The sequence below is a fragment of the Eleutherodactylus coqui genome, chromosome 4 (genome assembly GCF_035609145.1).
Source record: "Eleutherodactylus coqui strain aEleCoq1 chromosome 4, aEleCoq1.hap1, whole genome shotgun sequence".
Lineage (NCBI taxonomy): Eukaryota > Metazoa > Chordata > Amphibia > Anura > Eleutherodactylidae > Eleutherodactylus > Eleutherodactylus coqui.
Window position 1 is genome coordinate 2,037,050 of NC_089840.1, and position 18,163 is coordinate 2,055,212.

Below are 18,163 nucleotides of genomic sequence, written 5' to 3' on the forward strand. Positions count from 1 at the left end.
AAATATGGTACAAAACCATCGTCTTAGGACATTAAAAGAGACTCCTCTCACAGTGTGACGAGCCTTCCGTGGAGCGGGGCATCCGACCAACTAGAGAGAGGCAAGGCCATGTTAAAATCCCTGACCTAAGCCACAGTCTGTCCGCAGCAGATGTCGAGCGGAACGAGAAAACTATTGTTACCATGCAGGAGGTCCCCCTTCAGAGGAGGGGTAATGTTACCATGCAGGGCGGTGCGGGGTCCCGCGGTCGGCGGCGTCGGCTCCGGCATCCTGGAGCTCTGCGTGGGGCGGCCGGTGGGCAGCAGTGTGGGCGTGTCTGCCCATAGGGTGCTGCCCGCACTCCTCCATCCTTCTTAATCAGCAGTTGCCTCCTCCCACTCTCCGCCCCTGGGCGGAGCCTTGTAGTTAAAAGACTGGCAGTGACCTGAGCTCACTGCCAGTTATTGGTTCTGTCAGCGTCTAGTCAGTTCTGTCTGCAGCTAGCCTTAGTCAGTCCCTAGTTTGCTCGTCAGCTTCTAGTCCAGCTTGCCTGTTGCGCAGTATTTTCTGTTGGTCACTCCATCTGCCTTTTCTGTCGGCACTCTGTCCCCCGCTAGTTAGATTCTTCCTTGTAGTCGCCAGGTCCCTAGCCAGAGTAGGGACCGCCGTCCAGTTGTCCGCCTGGCGTTAGCCAGGGTCGAGCCAAGTAGGCAGGGACAGTGGGGTGCGGTAAGTTCAGGGCACCCCACCTGGCACTCGGGGGGTCAGAGTGCCATAACAACTATGGCTCTTAGGTGGTCTACCACCAGTAAAGTCCTCAAAACTCTTTAACGGATTATCAATTTGGCGAACCTACACATGCCGACGTTGACTCACCAAGATAGATGGAGCCTCCGATACAACAAAGTGACTTTAAAGAACCCTTAGTTCTGATTCGGACAGACGATGTGGCAGAGGAAGGAGGACGTCCGCCTCAGAGAATTGAGACTTTGCCTATTACTTTATCTTAGCTAGTAAGAAACCATATACTGAACTCAAGCCTGCATGAGGGAGGCGGTGCCTGGGGTGGAGCGGAGCCCGGGGGGTTGTACGGGGGTCGACTCTCCTGGGTCCACCACCTGGGGGACTGCATACTATATGAGATAGAATAGGTAAGAATAGAATACAGGTTTACTAGCTATAAGGATACCTCATGCCCTCCTATCTTCTCTACCCTCCCTCCCAGGTCTGCCACTCTCTCTAACTGCATACAGATCAAAGTGCGTCAGCTCCCACAGTAGGACGATACGTCCTCCCAACGAGAAGGCAAGAACCAGCAGACGGAGCGAACGGGGTAGAAGACAGCATGCAACCCCATATCGCCGGAGGGTGCTTCACACGTGAGTGAGACAACCACACACAAGACACATATGCTACCCCTCACCCAAGGATTGTCCTTGGATGAGAAAGACACCGACAACAGAGACCCGCCTGTGGGGTGTCGGGGTGCTTCTAATCCACACAACAACACCTCCTAGTTTTTTCTCCTACAGTTGACCAGACATTACATCTCTGGTCAAGAAGTTTACGTTTATTGCAGGTCCCCTTTTAATTTAACTTTAACCTACTTACCCCTCCCCCCCCCCCATACTCTACGTCCACCTATACAGAAACCGACAAAACCCAAAACATGCCTGCTGAACACCCACCCCGAGCCAATATCCCACAAGGTCCACGAAACAACAACAAAAAAAAACGCACCCTCTCATATAGGAAAAGCAAATATCACCCCCTTCAACACTAAAGGGCTTAATTCGCCAAACAAAAGACATCCCATGTTATGGCTACTGAGGAAAAGTACAACGAAAATTGCATTCTTACAAGAAACCCACTTTAAAGGTTACAAGATCCCAGCCCTCCCGAAAAAATACTTCACACAATGGTTCCACAGTGGCAGCCCATCTTCGGCCTCTAAGGGCGTATCAGTCGCCCTCCACAGAGACCTCCCCTCTCAGAGCGAGAAACATCTCGCCGACACAGAGGGACGTTCTGTATTTGTAAAGGGCACGATAAATGGCTCTTACTACACCCTAGCCAACATCTACGTGCCAAATACTAACCAAACGGATAGTAGGTACACTCCTTGTACTAAAATCCTTTGCGGTAGGTCATATAATCTTAGGTGGAGACCTGAATATAACACTCAACCCACTACTAGACTCCTCAAGGGGGAGGTCACGGGTCTCGCAGAGAGCCCTAAAAAGAGTCCACTCAGCTCTACAGGAATTACATTTGATCGACTCGCGGAGATTCAGTCACCCAGTAGTAAAGGACCAAACCTTCTACTGACACGTTCACGCCTCATACCAGAGACTCCACTACATCTTTATAGCAAATAAACTAGTAAAAGCTTGTTCCAAGAGCGATAACATCCCAATCCCGGATCACGCCCCAATGCACACCAGTATAAACATACTATCTCATAACCTAGGGGAATGGAGATGGCATCTAAACGAGTCGATCCTAAGAGAGGAGGAACACAAACAAGAGTTAGAGACCTTACTGAATTCTTCAAAATCAACACAAAAGATCATACAAACGCCCCCATGGTCTGGGAAGCACACAAGGCCTACGTGAGGGCCTCTTCATCTCTTTGGGCTCAAAACTCAAGAAACAGAAACAAAAGAAAATAGACGACTTATTAACAAAAATAGCCTCCCTAGAACAAAAAAGGACACTCTCAGCAGTAGAGAAAGCACAACCCGAACCCAACTCACTTAGAGACCAACTAAACTCACTACTGGACAAAAAGTCCACCAAATCCGCCATATACTACAAACAAAAGATCTACGCCCATGGAGACAAGGGGGGGGGGGGGGGGAGACTGATGTCCGCTCTCAAGAAAGACACAGGGATGAAAACCACTTCCACCCAAGGCATAGCCACAGAATTTCACACCTACTACACAAAACTGTATAATCTAGAAGGAAAACGGTCACAAACCGATCGAGAAGGAAAATACAAAAACATGGAGAGATTTCTTAAAAACCTTACACTCCCCAAAATTAACCCAGAAGAGGCCGCAGATCTGCTGACCGCTGTGAGTCAAGACGAACTAACAGAGATTATAGTTTCCCAAATGGTAAGAGCCCGGGCCCCGACGGCCTCACAACTATAAGACCCTACAACACATACTGGAACCCCACCTCAGAATGACACTAAATGCAATCATGGCAGGAGCCCCACTCCCAAAACAATCCCAAGAAGCACACATCACCCTAATACATAAAGAAGGGAAAGACCCAGCCCAATGCAACAACTACAGACCAACCTCCTTATTAAGTGTAGGTATAAAATATGGGCCAAACTAATAGCCAACCGCTAGAGCAGAATCATCTCAAACTAATATCAGACGAGCAGACGGGCTTTGTGAGGGGCAGAGAGGGCAAAGACAACACCTCTATACTCCTTCACTCCATACAATACGCCAAGAAAAGAACATCCCTCTAATATTCTTGGGGATAGACGCCGAAAAAGTGTTTGATCGTGTCGATTGGACCTTCATGAGGGCAGTTCTCCACAAGTTTAATTTCCCCGCCCAATTTATTGAAGCCATCTTCTCTCTGTACGCAAAACCATATGCAAGACTGAAGGTAAACGATACCCTCTCCCAACCATTTAACATAACGGCACACGCCAGGGGTGCCCACAGGGATGCCCGCTCCCCCCACACTATTCATCCTTACTTTAGAAATCCTCCTCCAAGCGGTAAGACAAAATCCAGACATTAAGGGATTAGACATGGCAGTGAATTGATCCAGTCGGCAGCATTCGCAGATGACGCACTATTCCTGATCACGAACCCCATCCAAGGCCTCAGCAGTCTGCATCACCTTCTGGGTCTCTATGGAGCTTCTCCAACCTAAAAGTCAATAAGAACAAATCAGTTATCCTGAATATATCTGTACCTCCCCACAGAGGAAGTGAAGAGATCCTCCCCATATGTCTGGGCACAACGCTACATAGAATATCTAGGTATCAAAATCACAAACAATCTAACAAATCTCTATGAGTGTAACATGGGGCCGCTACTAACGGAAGTAGCATCACTCCTATCTGCATATAACCTGCCCATTATCTCCTGGGGCGGAAGGAAAAACCTCATTAAAACCTACATCTTACCCAAAATTCTATGCAAGCTACAAATGCTGCCAATACACATCCCCAAATCCTTCTTCAAGAAATTAGGACACAATTCTCACGCTTCTTCTGGAAATACAAACGCCCGCGGATAGCATATTCACTAATGTCCAAGAGAAGGCAATACAGGGGGGGGCTGCCTGACATGACGGATTACTACAAGGCAATCAACCTGAACAGATGGTTGGACCGGATATCTCCGATAAAAAATGCAAGTTGAGGAAAATCACGCAATTAACCTATGGAAACAACTCCCTCATGTGGCTCCCCAGCCCTAAAATATATCGCTCCAAGGGCTTTGACATACTATTGAGGGGCATCTGTGAGACCTGGGACTCCCTCTCACACCAACCAGCACCTCCACCATTACATCTCAAATGTAATCTCAGACTTCAAAAGGGAACATCCATCATCAAGACCGACAACAGAATTCGAAAGACTAATAAAAAATCAAAATATGGAATAAAGGAAAATCTCTTACCTAACCCAAAACTTTACAACAACTCAGAACTTAGCCGGACCGACCGCCATCACGTCCTGGGAGAAGGAGCTGGACACAAAATATCAGACGCAGAACCTGAAATAATACTTAAATCCTCCCATGGCATCTCAACATGCGTGCGTCTCCAGGAAAACCACTACAAACTCCTATCTAGATGGCATAAGACCCCGGAGTGGCTACTCACCTACAGACTCTCAGACTCAGATAGGTGTTGGCGTTGCCAAGAGAACTCAGGCTCATACCTGCACATCTGGTGGGACGGTAAGGAAATAAAACCTTTCTGGGCAGAAATCGAAAAGGAAATCACAACAATCCTGAAGAAAGCCTCCCAGCTATCCCCGGACGCCATAATATTGAGTAGACCGAATAAGACATTTAACCCTCAAAAAGATGCTAGCAGCACTGATCCCCCTCTATTGGGGAAGCACAACACCCCATCCATAAAGATGTGGAAAGAAAAGATGGCGCCGATCCATCAGTTTGAGGAGATCCTTAGTTGGACAAATTCAACATCCACCTCCTTCCTGAACATCTGGTCGCCTTGGGTAAGCTGCCGCTCCAACACCACAACAGGGGACTAGGCCCCGAGGCTCGGGACCCCTCATCTTGGCGAAATCAACCTAAACTACACACGACTATATCACACCACACCAACTCCCAGAGAGCAGAGAGTCACGACACATTAGGTGACGATAGCCTCAAATAGCAAACTGAAAAAGACTCAGTGGACCTCACCCCAACATCCACATCTAACCCGAAAATAACAGGCTTCCCAAACTGGACGGAAACATGATACACCAGCTAGGCGGTCCGCCGCCTCCTAGGTCCTAAGGCATAACCAACCCTTCACTCCTGCCCGTAATATTTCCCCTGATGGGTTCGAGCGAGCCTAGCTCGAGGGGCATCGAGTCGGGCATGCCCTCTGGTGGCTGCCTCTCTGCAATCCCCCGGCGGAGATGCGGCAACTCATCTAGGCTGTTTCGGCCTGGACCGGACACCATTAAAACTCCTCTAACTCTGTAAACGGAGGGTGCGACGACTCGTATGCAGGGGCACACGCGGAGAACCCGGTGTCAAGAGCAGCGGCCCGCACGGACTGCAGGCCGAAGTTAGCAGCATAAACAGAGTGGGTCAAGATATTGGACCCTACCCTGTAGTCAACAGCGCCACCCCCGCCCCACTTATCCTTCTTCTCTCTTCCTCCCCCCCCCCTTTGTTAATATTCTTTAAGGTTATTACATGCTTTCAGAGGCATGAGCGCTCAGGGACAGGTGGCAGCCGCTCATGCCGGCCTAAAGCCTTTAAGTGAACGAAACTGGGCAGGAAGGGGCGACTGCGACTAGCTATGAGATATAGGAAATACTTACAGCGATGTCTATATATGACTCGAAGCGGCCTGCCCGATCCCTGCAATGCTAATATATATATATATATGTAAAGCCCCCCCCCCCCCCTGTGATATTTAACTCTGGTATAAAGAAAAACGTTCCATAAAAAGTGAATAAACAAAAACAAAACGCATCATTGAAAGTCGCTAGTTGGTGGGTTGTGATAAAAAGGAGGCTCCGTGGGAAACCGCGGCCATTAAAAACAATCTGCAGGAAGACGCGGCGCTATTTCTTTTAATTGCAACTTTGCAGGAGTGAAAACATCGCAAATGTGAGGGAAAGCACTGGGAAGCAGGGATTGTAGAATTCTGCGCTTTTGCGCTATTTTATCACCGGTGGGGGGGGCACCCCGATTGTATCGGCCTTATCCTCCAGCCGTGTTATTAACCCTTAGTGGAAAGAACAGCAATAATGGCATCAATTAAAAACAAACTATTTGTAAACAATAAATCTTAAGAGCCTCCACAATGTATCCCCGATATATACTGCGGGGACAGTATCAACACTAGTAGGAGGGAGGGTGCAGACCCCCGGATTGGGAGCTGATGGTGAAGTAATCGAGACCCGGCGCGTTTCTAGCTGATTAGGTGTCATCAGGGGTGCGATAAGTAGAGTCCATATAGAGGCTGGAAACAGACTGCCCCCTCCAGGCAGGGTGGTGGAGTAGGTGGCACATACCACTGACGAAGGCTCTGTGCAGCCGATACGCCTCTGGTCCAGAGATGTGTAGCCCTGACGAAGGCTCTGTGCAGCCGATACGCGTCTTGTCCAGAGAAGTGTAGACCTGACGAAGGCTCTGTGCAGCCAATACGCCTCTGGTCCAGAGATGTGTAGACCTGACGAAGGCTCTGTGCAGCCGATACGCCTCTGGCCAGAGATGTGTAGACCTGACGAAGGCTCTGTGCAGCCGATACGCGTCTTGTCCAGAGATGCGTAGACCTGACGAAGGCTCTGTGCAGCCGCTCCGCCTCTGGTCAGAGATGTGTATACCTGACGAGGGCTCTGTGCAACCGATACGCCTCTGGCCAGAGATGTGTAGACCTGACGAAGGCTCTGTGCAGCCAATACGCCTCTGGTCCAGAGATGTGTAGACCTGACGAAGGCTCTGTGCAGCCGCTCCGCCTCTGGTCACAGATGTGTATACCTGACGAGGGCTCTGTGCAACCGATACGCCTCTGGTCAGAGATGTGTATACCTGACGAAGGCTCTGTGCAGCCGATACGCCTCTGGTCAGAGATGTGTAGACCTGACGAAGGCTCTGTGCAGCCGATACGCCTCTGGTCAGAGATGTGTAGACCTGACGAAGGCTCTGTGCAGCCGATACGCCTCTGGTCAGAGATGTGTATACCTGACGAAGGCTCTGTGCAACCGATACGCCTCTGGTCAGAGATGTGTATACCTGACGAGGGCTCTGTGCAGCCACTCCGCCTCTGGTCAGAGATGTGTATACCTGACGAAGGCTCTGTGCAGCCGCTCCGCCTCTGGTCAGAGATGTGTAGACCTGACGAAGGCTCTGTGCAGCCGATACGCGTCTTGTCCAGAGAAGTGTAGACCTGACGAAGGCTCTGTGCAGCCAATACGCCTCTGGTCCAGAGATGTGTAGACCTGACGAAGGCTCTGTGCAGCCGATACGCCTCTGGCCAGAGATGTGTAGACCTGACGAAGGCTCTGTGCAGCCGCTCCGCGTCTTGTCCAGAGATGTGTAGACCTGACGAGGGCTCTGTGCAGCCGCTCCGCCTCTGGTCAGAGATGTGTAGACCTGACGAAGGCTCTGTGCAGCCGATACGCCTCTGGTCAGAGATGTGTATACCTGACGAGGGCTCTGTGCAGCCAATACGCCTCTGGTCCAGAGATGTGTAGACCTGACGAAGGCTCTGTGCAGCCAATACGCCTCTGGTCCAGAGATGTGTAGACCTGACGAAGGCTCTGTGCAGCCGATACGCCTCTGGTCAGAGATGTGTAGACCTGACGAAGGCTCTGTGCAGCCGATACGCCTCTGGTCAGAGATGTATATACCTGACGAGGGCTCTGTGCAGCCGCTCCGCCTCTGGTCAGAGATGTGTAGACCTGACGAAGGCTCTGTGCAGCCGATACGCCTCTGGTCAGAGATGTGTATACCTGACGAGGGCTCTGTGCAGCCAATACGCCTCTGGTCCAGAGATGTGTAGACCTGACGAAGGCTCTGTGCAGCCAATACGCCTCTGGTCCAGAGATGTGTAGACCTGACGAAGGCTCTGTGCAGCCGATACGCCTCTGGTCAGAGATGTGTAGACCTGACGAAGGCTCTGTGCAGCCGATACGCCTCTGGTCAGAGATGTGTAGACCTGGCAAATTTTAAATATGTTTAAATAAAGGAAGATTATACATTTTATTCTGCAAGCAGCCTGGATGACACTTTGTCCTGCATGTAATTCTCTGCTGTTTAAGCCCAGGACCGGGGCCGGTGAACCCGCCGGAGCAAGCAGTGGGTCGTGAGACATATGAAGTGAGCGGACAGCACAGCACACTATTGTCAAGTGTCTTTTTCTTAGGTGGCACAGCATGTATGCGGCGGGGGTAATCATAGAGCATCATGTTCGGACCAAATGATGGAATTAATGCCGTCGTGGTTCTGTGCATACAGGACGCCTGAGTGGATCCGGTCTCTATGGGTGAACTATATAAACAGGGACTGGCAGCAGATCCGGGCGCAGTGGAGCCAGTGGTCTTTATTCACCCATCACCAATGACAGCGACGTTTCGGCTGAAGAGCCTTCCTCATGGTCATACTACATGCCAGGTAATGTGTAGCCTAATTATCGTTAGCATCTGCCAATCACAGTAGTTCATACCTCACAGTAATCCACCTGTATCTTGATAGCAGTCCGTATATCCACCATGCACTGTAAGGCTGCATGTCCGCGGCGTCCCAATGGGGCTATCGCGCATGCGCGGGAATGTATCAACTGCACATGCACCCAAGAATCCTCAGAGCGCATGCGCAGTCGTGCTATTTCAGGCATTGGTCGTTGTTGAAGTTAGGATGCCCGGAAGGTCCAGAGTTCGTTAATACTCCATTAATGGCCTACAAAAGGGGATCCAACATTGGTGATGGAGTGGTACATTCAGAAACAAGTAACCCTTAAACCATCAAAGAAAGGCAATTCTCCATGTCTGAATCGTTCTTGCTGTGGAGCCCTTCTTATATCCACTGTGAGGCAATAAGTATACAATAGAAGAGCGATACCCACGTGCTTCATCATTCGTGGTCTACCTCATCACCTGCCCATGTGGCCTAGGGTATGTCGGTGAAACCTCCATGGTGGTTAGATCACGAATGGTGAAGCACAAAAGTACCATCAGGACTAAGAATAAAGATTCACCGGTCTCAGGGCACTTTGTCGAACGGGGACATGCGATCAGTCAATAGATACAGAGTGATAGACCATGTCCCGATATTACCAAGAGGCGCGATACGAACTGGATACTATGGCACCAAAGGGGTTAAATATGGAATATGCTTAGCAGCCACATACTTGAGACCTAAAATCATCATTTTCTGGAGTTTGTTGGGTATTTCTTAGTCTTTCTGTATATATGTGAATATCTTGTATCTGATGGCCGTATCCACCTGACCTGCTGCGGATGTCCAGAAGGTCTTATAAGAAATAGTCCAACTACATTTGGGGTCTTTATTTAGGACTTTCCCCCTTTTGGTCTTTGAATCTATATGTTCAATAACGATATATTGGAGACTTTACATCTGGTTCTACATGTAGGGGTGACTTCATCCTGATTTACATATGGGAGCGTATGACATGTTATGTATTACATTCCCACTAGGATAGAGCATGGCCAAATAGAGCATGATGTCCGTGTTTGTGATCAGTATGTGGAATATACATCATGGGTCACATTATATATCACATATACCCTGTTATAATGAACTCCAATTTGTAGATATGGCCTCTTTCTATATATATATATATATGTGTCATCGCGCTATTGGGTATGGATTCATGGAATGAACATTCACCTCTACATGGCAGATTGCTATATCTTCTCATTTCTCTGGCGGACGCTCGGTATTGCTGCAATCCTCCTTCCACCTTCAATCACTATATGTTTTCTACATATGGACCTCCAACAGAATGGCATTACGCTGCAATACAGACTTATATCTCTGCGCGAGCGCAATACATTGATTGGGCCATTATACACTTGGGGTTTATTCCCAATTGATATAGCCCGTATTTGGTCTTCAAGGAAATGGCGCCGTGCATGTGCTCTGAGGATTCTCGGGCGCATGCGCAGTTGATACATTCCCGCGCATGCGCAATAGCCCCATTGGGACGCCGCGGACATGCAGCCTTATAGTGCATGGTGGATATACGGACTGCTATCAAGACACAAGTTAACCTACAGGTGGATTACTGTGATTGGTGGATGCTAATGACAATCATGCTATACATTACCTGGCATGCAGTATGTTTTATGGACATGAGGAAGGCTCTTCAGCCGAAACGTCGCTGTCATTGGTGATGGGTGAATAAAGACCATTGGTTCCACTGCACCCGGATCTGCTGCCGGTCCCTGTTTATATAGTGGACTGTGCTTTGGTTTTAAGCTCCTCACTGGCGACTTCATGGAGGTCCGACCCTTGGGAGGGGGAGAAGCTTTCTGCTGCGGATTCATCTTCTTTATCCTGCGGTCTCTATGGGTGAGACCTGCCAGACCCGAACATGAGCCGCCCGCCGCTAGCTGTTCGCTCATGGAGACAAAGTGGTTCCTACATCTCTCGAGCCGCCCCGCACGGCCTCTTAGTGCTGAACAGCAGCGATGGCGGAATGAAAATCATGCCGGTCCAAGTTCTGGCCGCCAGGGAACAGGAGATAAAGGAATTAGATGATAAAACACAAAGTGAGGAAGACAAGCGGCGGCCTAGAGCCATCCCTGTGCATAAACTATTAGGTCGCTACTCAGCAAATGAAGCCTTTAGCTGAAAGCAGCTACTAGCCGGAGGGCTCTTATCTGCATTCAGCTCTAGTTCTCCAGCAGGTACAAACTGACACCGGAAAACTGACATGTAGCAAAAGTTCATGAAACGCAACATCAGGAAAATTAAGATTTTGAAAAAAGTTAAAAAGTCCTAGCCCGCCGCCGCAGCCTTAGTTTCCAAGCCTTGAGTCACGCCTCTGCCGGCCATCTTTTTACATCATCCATGGGCGGGCCGAGTGTATACACAGATCCTCTGGATGGAGCCCAATTCAACATTTTGGCCATATTTCGCTGCGTCTTACACGATTTTCTCGTCCGTGTGAAGCTGGCTTTACTCAAAAAATAAAAATGTACAAAAGCAAAAAAACATAAAATTTCTATCAATTCAAAGTAAAAGTAGATATATTTCATGAAATGCATAGAAATACCAGTAATATTAGTACATTCAGTAATCAGCGCCCAATCAGCTTTCCCGCCATTGTTACATGAAAGCAGGCGTGGCTGGCACTGACTAAATACCAAGAAACCAAAGACACAAGACAGGAAGTGTGAAAAACGCCAAAATACACAGAAAATGGAAACTTTATTGGACAAACAAGTAAAAAACATGTAAAAGTGCATAATGCAAGAGGGGCCAAAACACCAGGGGGCGTCATAATAAGGACTACTGCCCCTCCGGCCCCCTCAGACAATGCAGCCAGGACACCAGGGGGCGTCATAATAAGGACTACTGCCCCTCCGCTAACCCAACGGACAATGCAGCCAGGACACCAGGGGGCGTCATAATAAGGACTACTGCCCCTCCGACCCCCTCAGACAATGCAGCCAGGACACCAGGGGGCGTCATAATAAGGACTACTGCCCCTCCGGCCCCCTCAGACAATGCAGCCAGGACACCAGGGGGCGTCATAATAAGGACTACTGCCCCTCCGGCCCCCTCAGACAATGCAGCCAGGACACCAGGGGGCGTCATAATAAGGACTACTGCCCCTCCGGCCCCCTCAGACAATGCAGCCAGGACACCAGGGGGCGTCATAATAAGGACTACTGCCCCTCCGCTAACCCAACGGACAATGCAGCCAGGACACCAGGGGGCGTCATAATAAGGACTACTGCCCCTCCGGCCCCCTCAGACAATGCAGCCAGGACACCAGGGGGCGTCATAATAAGGACTACTGCCCCTCCGGCCCCCTCAGACAATGCAGCCAGGACACCAGGGGGCGTCATAATAAGGACTACTGCCCCTCCGGCCCCCTCAGACAATGCAGCCAGGACACCAGGGGGCGTCATAATAAGGACTACTGCCCCTCCGGCCCCCTCAGACAATGCAGCCAGGACACCAGGGGGCGTCATAATAAGGACTACCGACCCTCCGGCCCCCTCAGACAATGCAGCCAGGACACCAGGGGGCGTCATAATAAGGACTTGTGGTGGAAGCCCAGTATATATCTATATGGATCGGTGGGCCTTGGCAGTAGACAGTTGTCAATTTAACATTCTGTATACATATTTGCTTTCTGTCTTGCTACAAATATAATGTTCTTACAGTTATGCAATAGGCACTTCCGCTTATATGAAATATCTGTTTTATAAACTCTGCTGGATGGAATTTAGCACGCAACCAAGATATAAATATATCTGTTTGTCCGGTTGCATGGGTGATTAAAGGAACTAGGAAGTAGACAATGAACCGAATCTGAGACAAGCTTCCGCTTTCAAGTTACCGCGAAAATTTCCCCAGCGACTTTACTGGAAACAGACGCGAATAACATGGGAGGTTTGTGCAATTTATAGTTCATGATGTGACATCCAATCATATCGAAGGAACCCCACGTGGCTCCAAGACAACCCACTCATTCCATCCACCACCTGATGGCCAATCACAGATGACCGGAGGATGGAAGAATTGCAAGATGCTTATCCAATAATTAAACAATACGTTGTATCTATGTAATCTTTGACCTGCCCAGATGGGCAGATATGTTAAACTCTTAAAACAGGCTACACGCCGATCATTAAAGTTAGAATTGAGGAAGCTATGCATGCTGAACCTCGTGTCAGTGTGGAAACTTCTTATGCGCATTATCAATTCAGAATTAATATGGAGGGGTGTAAACATTCCAAATTGAGTAAGCCGTGGTTCCGCAAAGGAATTCTACGACAGACTACTGCCCCTCCGCTAACCCAACGGACAATGCAGCCAGGATACCAGGGGGCATCATAATAAGGACTACTGCCCCTCCGACCCCCTCAGACAATGCAGCCAGGACACCAGGGGGCGTCATAATAAGGACTACCGCCCCTCCGGCCCCCTCAGACAATGCAGCCAGGACACCAGGGGGCGTCATAATAAGGACTACTGCCCCTCCGACCCCCTCAGACAATGCAGCCAGGACACCAGGGGGCGTCATAATAAGGACTACCGCCCCTCCGGCCCCCTCAGACAATGCAGCCAGGACACCAGGGGGCGTCATAATAAGGACTACTGCCCCTCCGCTAACCCAATGCAGCCAGGACACCAATCCACTTGTGGCCTCACAGGAAGTCATTGATACTTGAAGATCTGGAGCAAAGACTCCGTTAGCGTCTGACTAGAACTCCCTCCACGGTGGAGGCCAACCACCAGGCATCCATGAGTGGGGAGCCCAGCTGTGTGACCACCGCCCTCAGGCTGGGACTGCTTGACCTCAGGACGGCAGGTTGTGTGATTGGCGCAGTGCATTGCTCCGCTCTCACACTTTCCTACGGTGCGGGCCGTATTCACACAGATGACCAAATACAAGAACAGAAGTTCCACAGGACAGAAGACAATCATTTGAATGGCCTCATTCACACAAGGGATTTTTTACTCCGACTAATACTCCAAGTTTTAAAAATCGCTGCCGCCGGTCTGATCCGGGGAAAGCGGAGTGGATCTAGGCAGACGCTGAAGAGTATATACAGTATACACAACCCAGGCACCGAGGGATTAGGGGCATCCGAAGGTCCTGGCCCACAGCCGTGATATTTTCGGACCCGATGCATTTCTGCCCGTCGGTGTGACCCCTGGAACGCACAGAATCACATATCATGACTAGGTACAACGGAGTCGTCGCTGTGACCACTTACCCCCCCATTACCCCTTTTAACCTAGCTTATCTAAAATAAACACCGACAACTTCTTTTTGGATTAAATTTGGCCACAGCAGCCAATTTTATTATAACATACAACAATAAATCCTGAATAACACTTTTTTAACCCTGATCCTAACTACTATGGAGAGATCCTTGGAGTTCCCCACAAAATTATCTGTCGCCTCACCCAAAAAACAAGGAAGATAGGTGTAACTGTCTCCCGTCTCCTAAAAATCCTGACTCGGGAAACCCTATCTTCCAAACTACGCCTCCCGTCTCCAATCACCTGACTCAGGAGACTCGCCATTTACCTCGAGTCACCAACCTCCCGACCCCGAGGCTATCTAGCCATACCCCGGCTATTAACAACCACAACTTTAGCAGGTAACCCCCTGCCAAACAAGAGGCGACAGACCCACCTACAATTTAAAACTAACCAGAGGGGGGAGGAGGTAACTCTACTAACCCCTGCCTCCCCCCTTACCCCCTCTTATATTGACTCCAAGGACCCCTCCCTAACCGCTGCTATGACGATTTACCTAACCCCCTCCTACCCCTAACTCTAAGGGCGGGTGGGTGGGACTCTTCTCCCCGTCCAGGTTCCAGGTCCTTCTTCTTCCTCTGCTGCTCCCGGAATGACTCCTCCCCCTTTTCTTCCCGGTCTTTCTATCCCATAAACCTTTGCTCCCCCTCATTACACCCCCTCCCTTTTAACCTCCACCTCACCTTATTTTCATTTAAAATATTAACCCTTTCCTCCCCGTTAACCCCGTCATGATCGCCTTCACCTACGGCCCTGCGGGCCCCGGTTCCGGCCTCCCTTGTTTGGTGTCCATGAGTAGGTGGATCCATGATGTGAAACATGGCGGCTGCAGCTCCACAACTTGAAGGGCCGACTGCTGCAGTTGTAGCCCCCCGGGTAGATAAGGAGGCGCCTCACCCTTCATCCCGATCGATCATCATGTGCCTCGTGTGGCCTCACTGCGTTCATAGAGAGTATCTGCTTCCTCTCTAATGGGGGACCCCAAACCTCCAGTTAACCCTTTCACACAACCCGGTTAATCATGGCTGGATGTGTGCAGATGGAGTATGGAGTGGGCTCGGATTGCTGGGCTCGCTCCATATGCAGCGCACGCCGACACCCAACCGCTTAACCACTTAGATGCTGCGGTTCAATGCATTTAAATGGCTGCCCATGGGATTGTGGGTGTTTGCTGCCCATGGCAGTCTGGGCCCTGCCGGAGCTCCTGCTATGGGTTTGAATCTATTAAGCCCTGCCTGTGGGGTGATTTAAGATCGCAGACCGCGCTACGCGTTCCAGTAAAAAAAAGGAACCAGAACAGAATGGAATCCGAACAAAAGCGCTGAAATCAATGAGAAAAACAGCAACACTTCATGCCATTTAAATTCTGTCTTTCTGCCCCAAAAATGAAACAGCCGGAATAAAAGCAAAAAAGCGAACGAGCCCGGAGCATGCGACTCAACAGGACTGGTGGTGCCACGTTTTTCCATTATTCAGGGGCACACGTGAACCACGGCAGCTGCGGCCCCGACAACGAGCTCCGCTGCCATCAACACAACACTGCGCTAATTATTCCCACAGCCTCCATATTGTAATCAGCTGGGGACACTGGCACGAAAAGTAATGAGAGCGGCCAGGAGAGGAACTCGTCACATACAGAGACCTTATAACGAGACGCCGGAAAAACAGTGACAAACTCAGCTCTGCTATATCAGTACCTGCAATTTACAGCAGAGCTAAGGACTCGCGAATGACCAGTCCTGTTCAGCCCTTCTCTAGTCGTTATATGAAGAATACTACGCATACTGTACTACCCTCTACCTGTACTACATGTCCTGTACCGCCATCTACCTGTACTACCCATACTGTACCGCCATCTACCTGTACTACATGTCCTGTACCGCCATCTACCTGCACTACACGTCCTATACCGCCCTCTACCTGCACTACACGTCCTATACCGCCCTCTACCTGCACTACACGTCCTATACCGCCCTCTACCTGCACTACACATCCTATACCGCCCTCTACCTGCACTACACGTCCTATACCGCCCTCTACCTGCACTACACATCCTATACCGCCCTCTACCTGCACTACACGTCCTATACCGCCCTCTACCTGCACTACACGTCCTATACCGCCCTCTACCTGCACTACACGTCCTATACCGCCCTCTACCTGTACTACCCATACTGTACCGCCATCTACCTGTACTACATGTCCTGTACCGCCATCTACCTGTACTACATGTCCTGTACCGCCATCTACCTGTACTACCCATACTGTACCGCCATCTACCTGTACTACATGTCCTGTACCGCCATCTACCTGCACTACACGTCCTATACCGCCCTCTACCTGCACTACACGTCCTATACCGCCCTCTACCTGCACTACACGTCCTATACCGCCCTCTACCTGCACTACACGTCCTATACCGCCCTCTACCTGCACTACACATCCTATACCGCCCTCTACCTGCACTACACGTCCTATACCGCCCTCTACCTGCACTACACATCCTATACCGCCCTCTACCTGCACTACACGTCCTATACCGCCCTCTACCTGCACTACACGTCCTATACCGCCCTCTACCTGCACTACACGTCCTATACCGCCCTCTACCTGTACTACCCATACTGTACCGCCATCTACCTGTACTACATGTCCTGTACCGCCATCTACCTGTACTACCCATACTGTACCGCCATCTACCTGTACTACATGTCCTGTACCGCCATCTACCTGCACTACACGTCCTATACCGCCCTCTACCTGCACTACACGTCCTATACCGCCCTCTACCTGCACTACACGTCCTATACCGCCCTCTACCTGCACTACACGTCCTATACCGCCCTCTACCTGCACTACACGTCCTATACCGCCCTCTACCTGCACTACACGTCCTATACCGCCCTCTACCTGCACTACACGTCCTATACCGCCCTCTACCTGCACTACACGTCCTATACCGCCCTCTACCTGCACTACACGTTTTATACAGCCCTCTACCTGCACTACACGTCCTATACCGCCCTCTACCTGCACTACACATCCTATACCGCCCTCTACCTGCACTACACGTCCTATACCGCCCTCTACCTGCACTACACATCCTATACCGCCCTCTACCTGCACTACACGTCCTATACCGCCCTCTACCTGCACTACACGTCCTATACCGCCCTCTACCTGCACTACACGTCCTATACCGCCCTCTACCTGCACTACACGTCCTATACCGCCCTCTACCTGCACTACACCTCCTATACCGCCCTCTACCTGCACTACACGTTTTATACAGCCCTCTACCTTACCAACTCCCTATATCGTCCTCTACCTCCACTGTGCATGTCTTTTACCGCTCTCTTCCTGTACTACATGTCCTGTACCACAGAGAACAGTACTGGAGGGGTCACCGTTACTAGTGGGGTACCACAGGAGGCAGTGTTGGAGGGGTTACAAATACTAGTGGGGTACCACAGGGGTCAGTATTGGAGAGATTACTAGTGGGGTACCACAGGGGGCAGTATTAGAAAGATCACTGTTACTAGTGGGGTGCCACAGGGGGCAGTATTGGAGGGGTTACAAATACTAGTGGGGTACCACAGGGTTCAGTATTGGAGAGGTTACTAGTGGGGTACCGCAGGGGGCAGTATTGGAGAAGTCACCCTTACTAGTGGGGTACCGCAGGGGGCAGTATTGGAGAAGTCACCCTTACTAGTGGGGTACCGCAGGGGGCAGTATTGGAGAAGTCACCCTTACTAGTGGGGTACCTCAGGCGGTTGTAATGGAGGGGTCACCATTACTAGTGAGGTACCACAGGGGGCAGTATTGGAGGGTTCACCATTACTAGTGGGGTACCACAGGGATCAGTATTAGAAAGATCACTGTTACTAGTGGGGTGCCACAGGGGGCAGTATTGGAGGGGTTACAAATACTAGTGGGGTACCACAGGGATCAGTATTAGAAAGATCATTGTTACTAGTGGGG

General features: G+C 50.2%; 1 protein-coding gene across 2 annotated transcripts in view; it reads right to left on the minus strand.

Annotated features, from left to right (window-relative positions):
- B3GALT5 (beta-1,3-galactosyltransferase 5) overlaps positions 1-18,163 on the minus strand; it is a 47,115-nt gene that overhangs the window by 12,893 nt on the left and 16,059 nt on the right. The window contains exon 2 of one of the 2 annotated variants that reach the window (XM_066598950.1): positions 3,705-3,880. The exons of the other annotated variant lie outside the window; for it this stretch is intronic. Coding sequence (XP_066455047.1) covers positions 3,705-3,761 — 57 coding nt within the window. The 5' untranslated portion in view covers positions 3,762-3,880. The remainder of the gene's footprint in view (positions 1-3,704; positions 3,881-18,163) is intronic. 2 annotated transcript variants of the gene reach the window in all.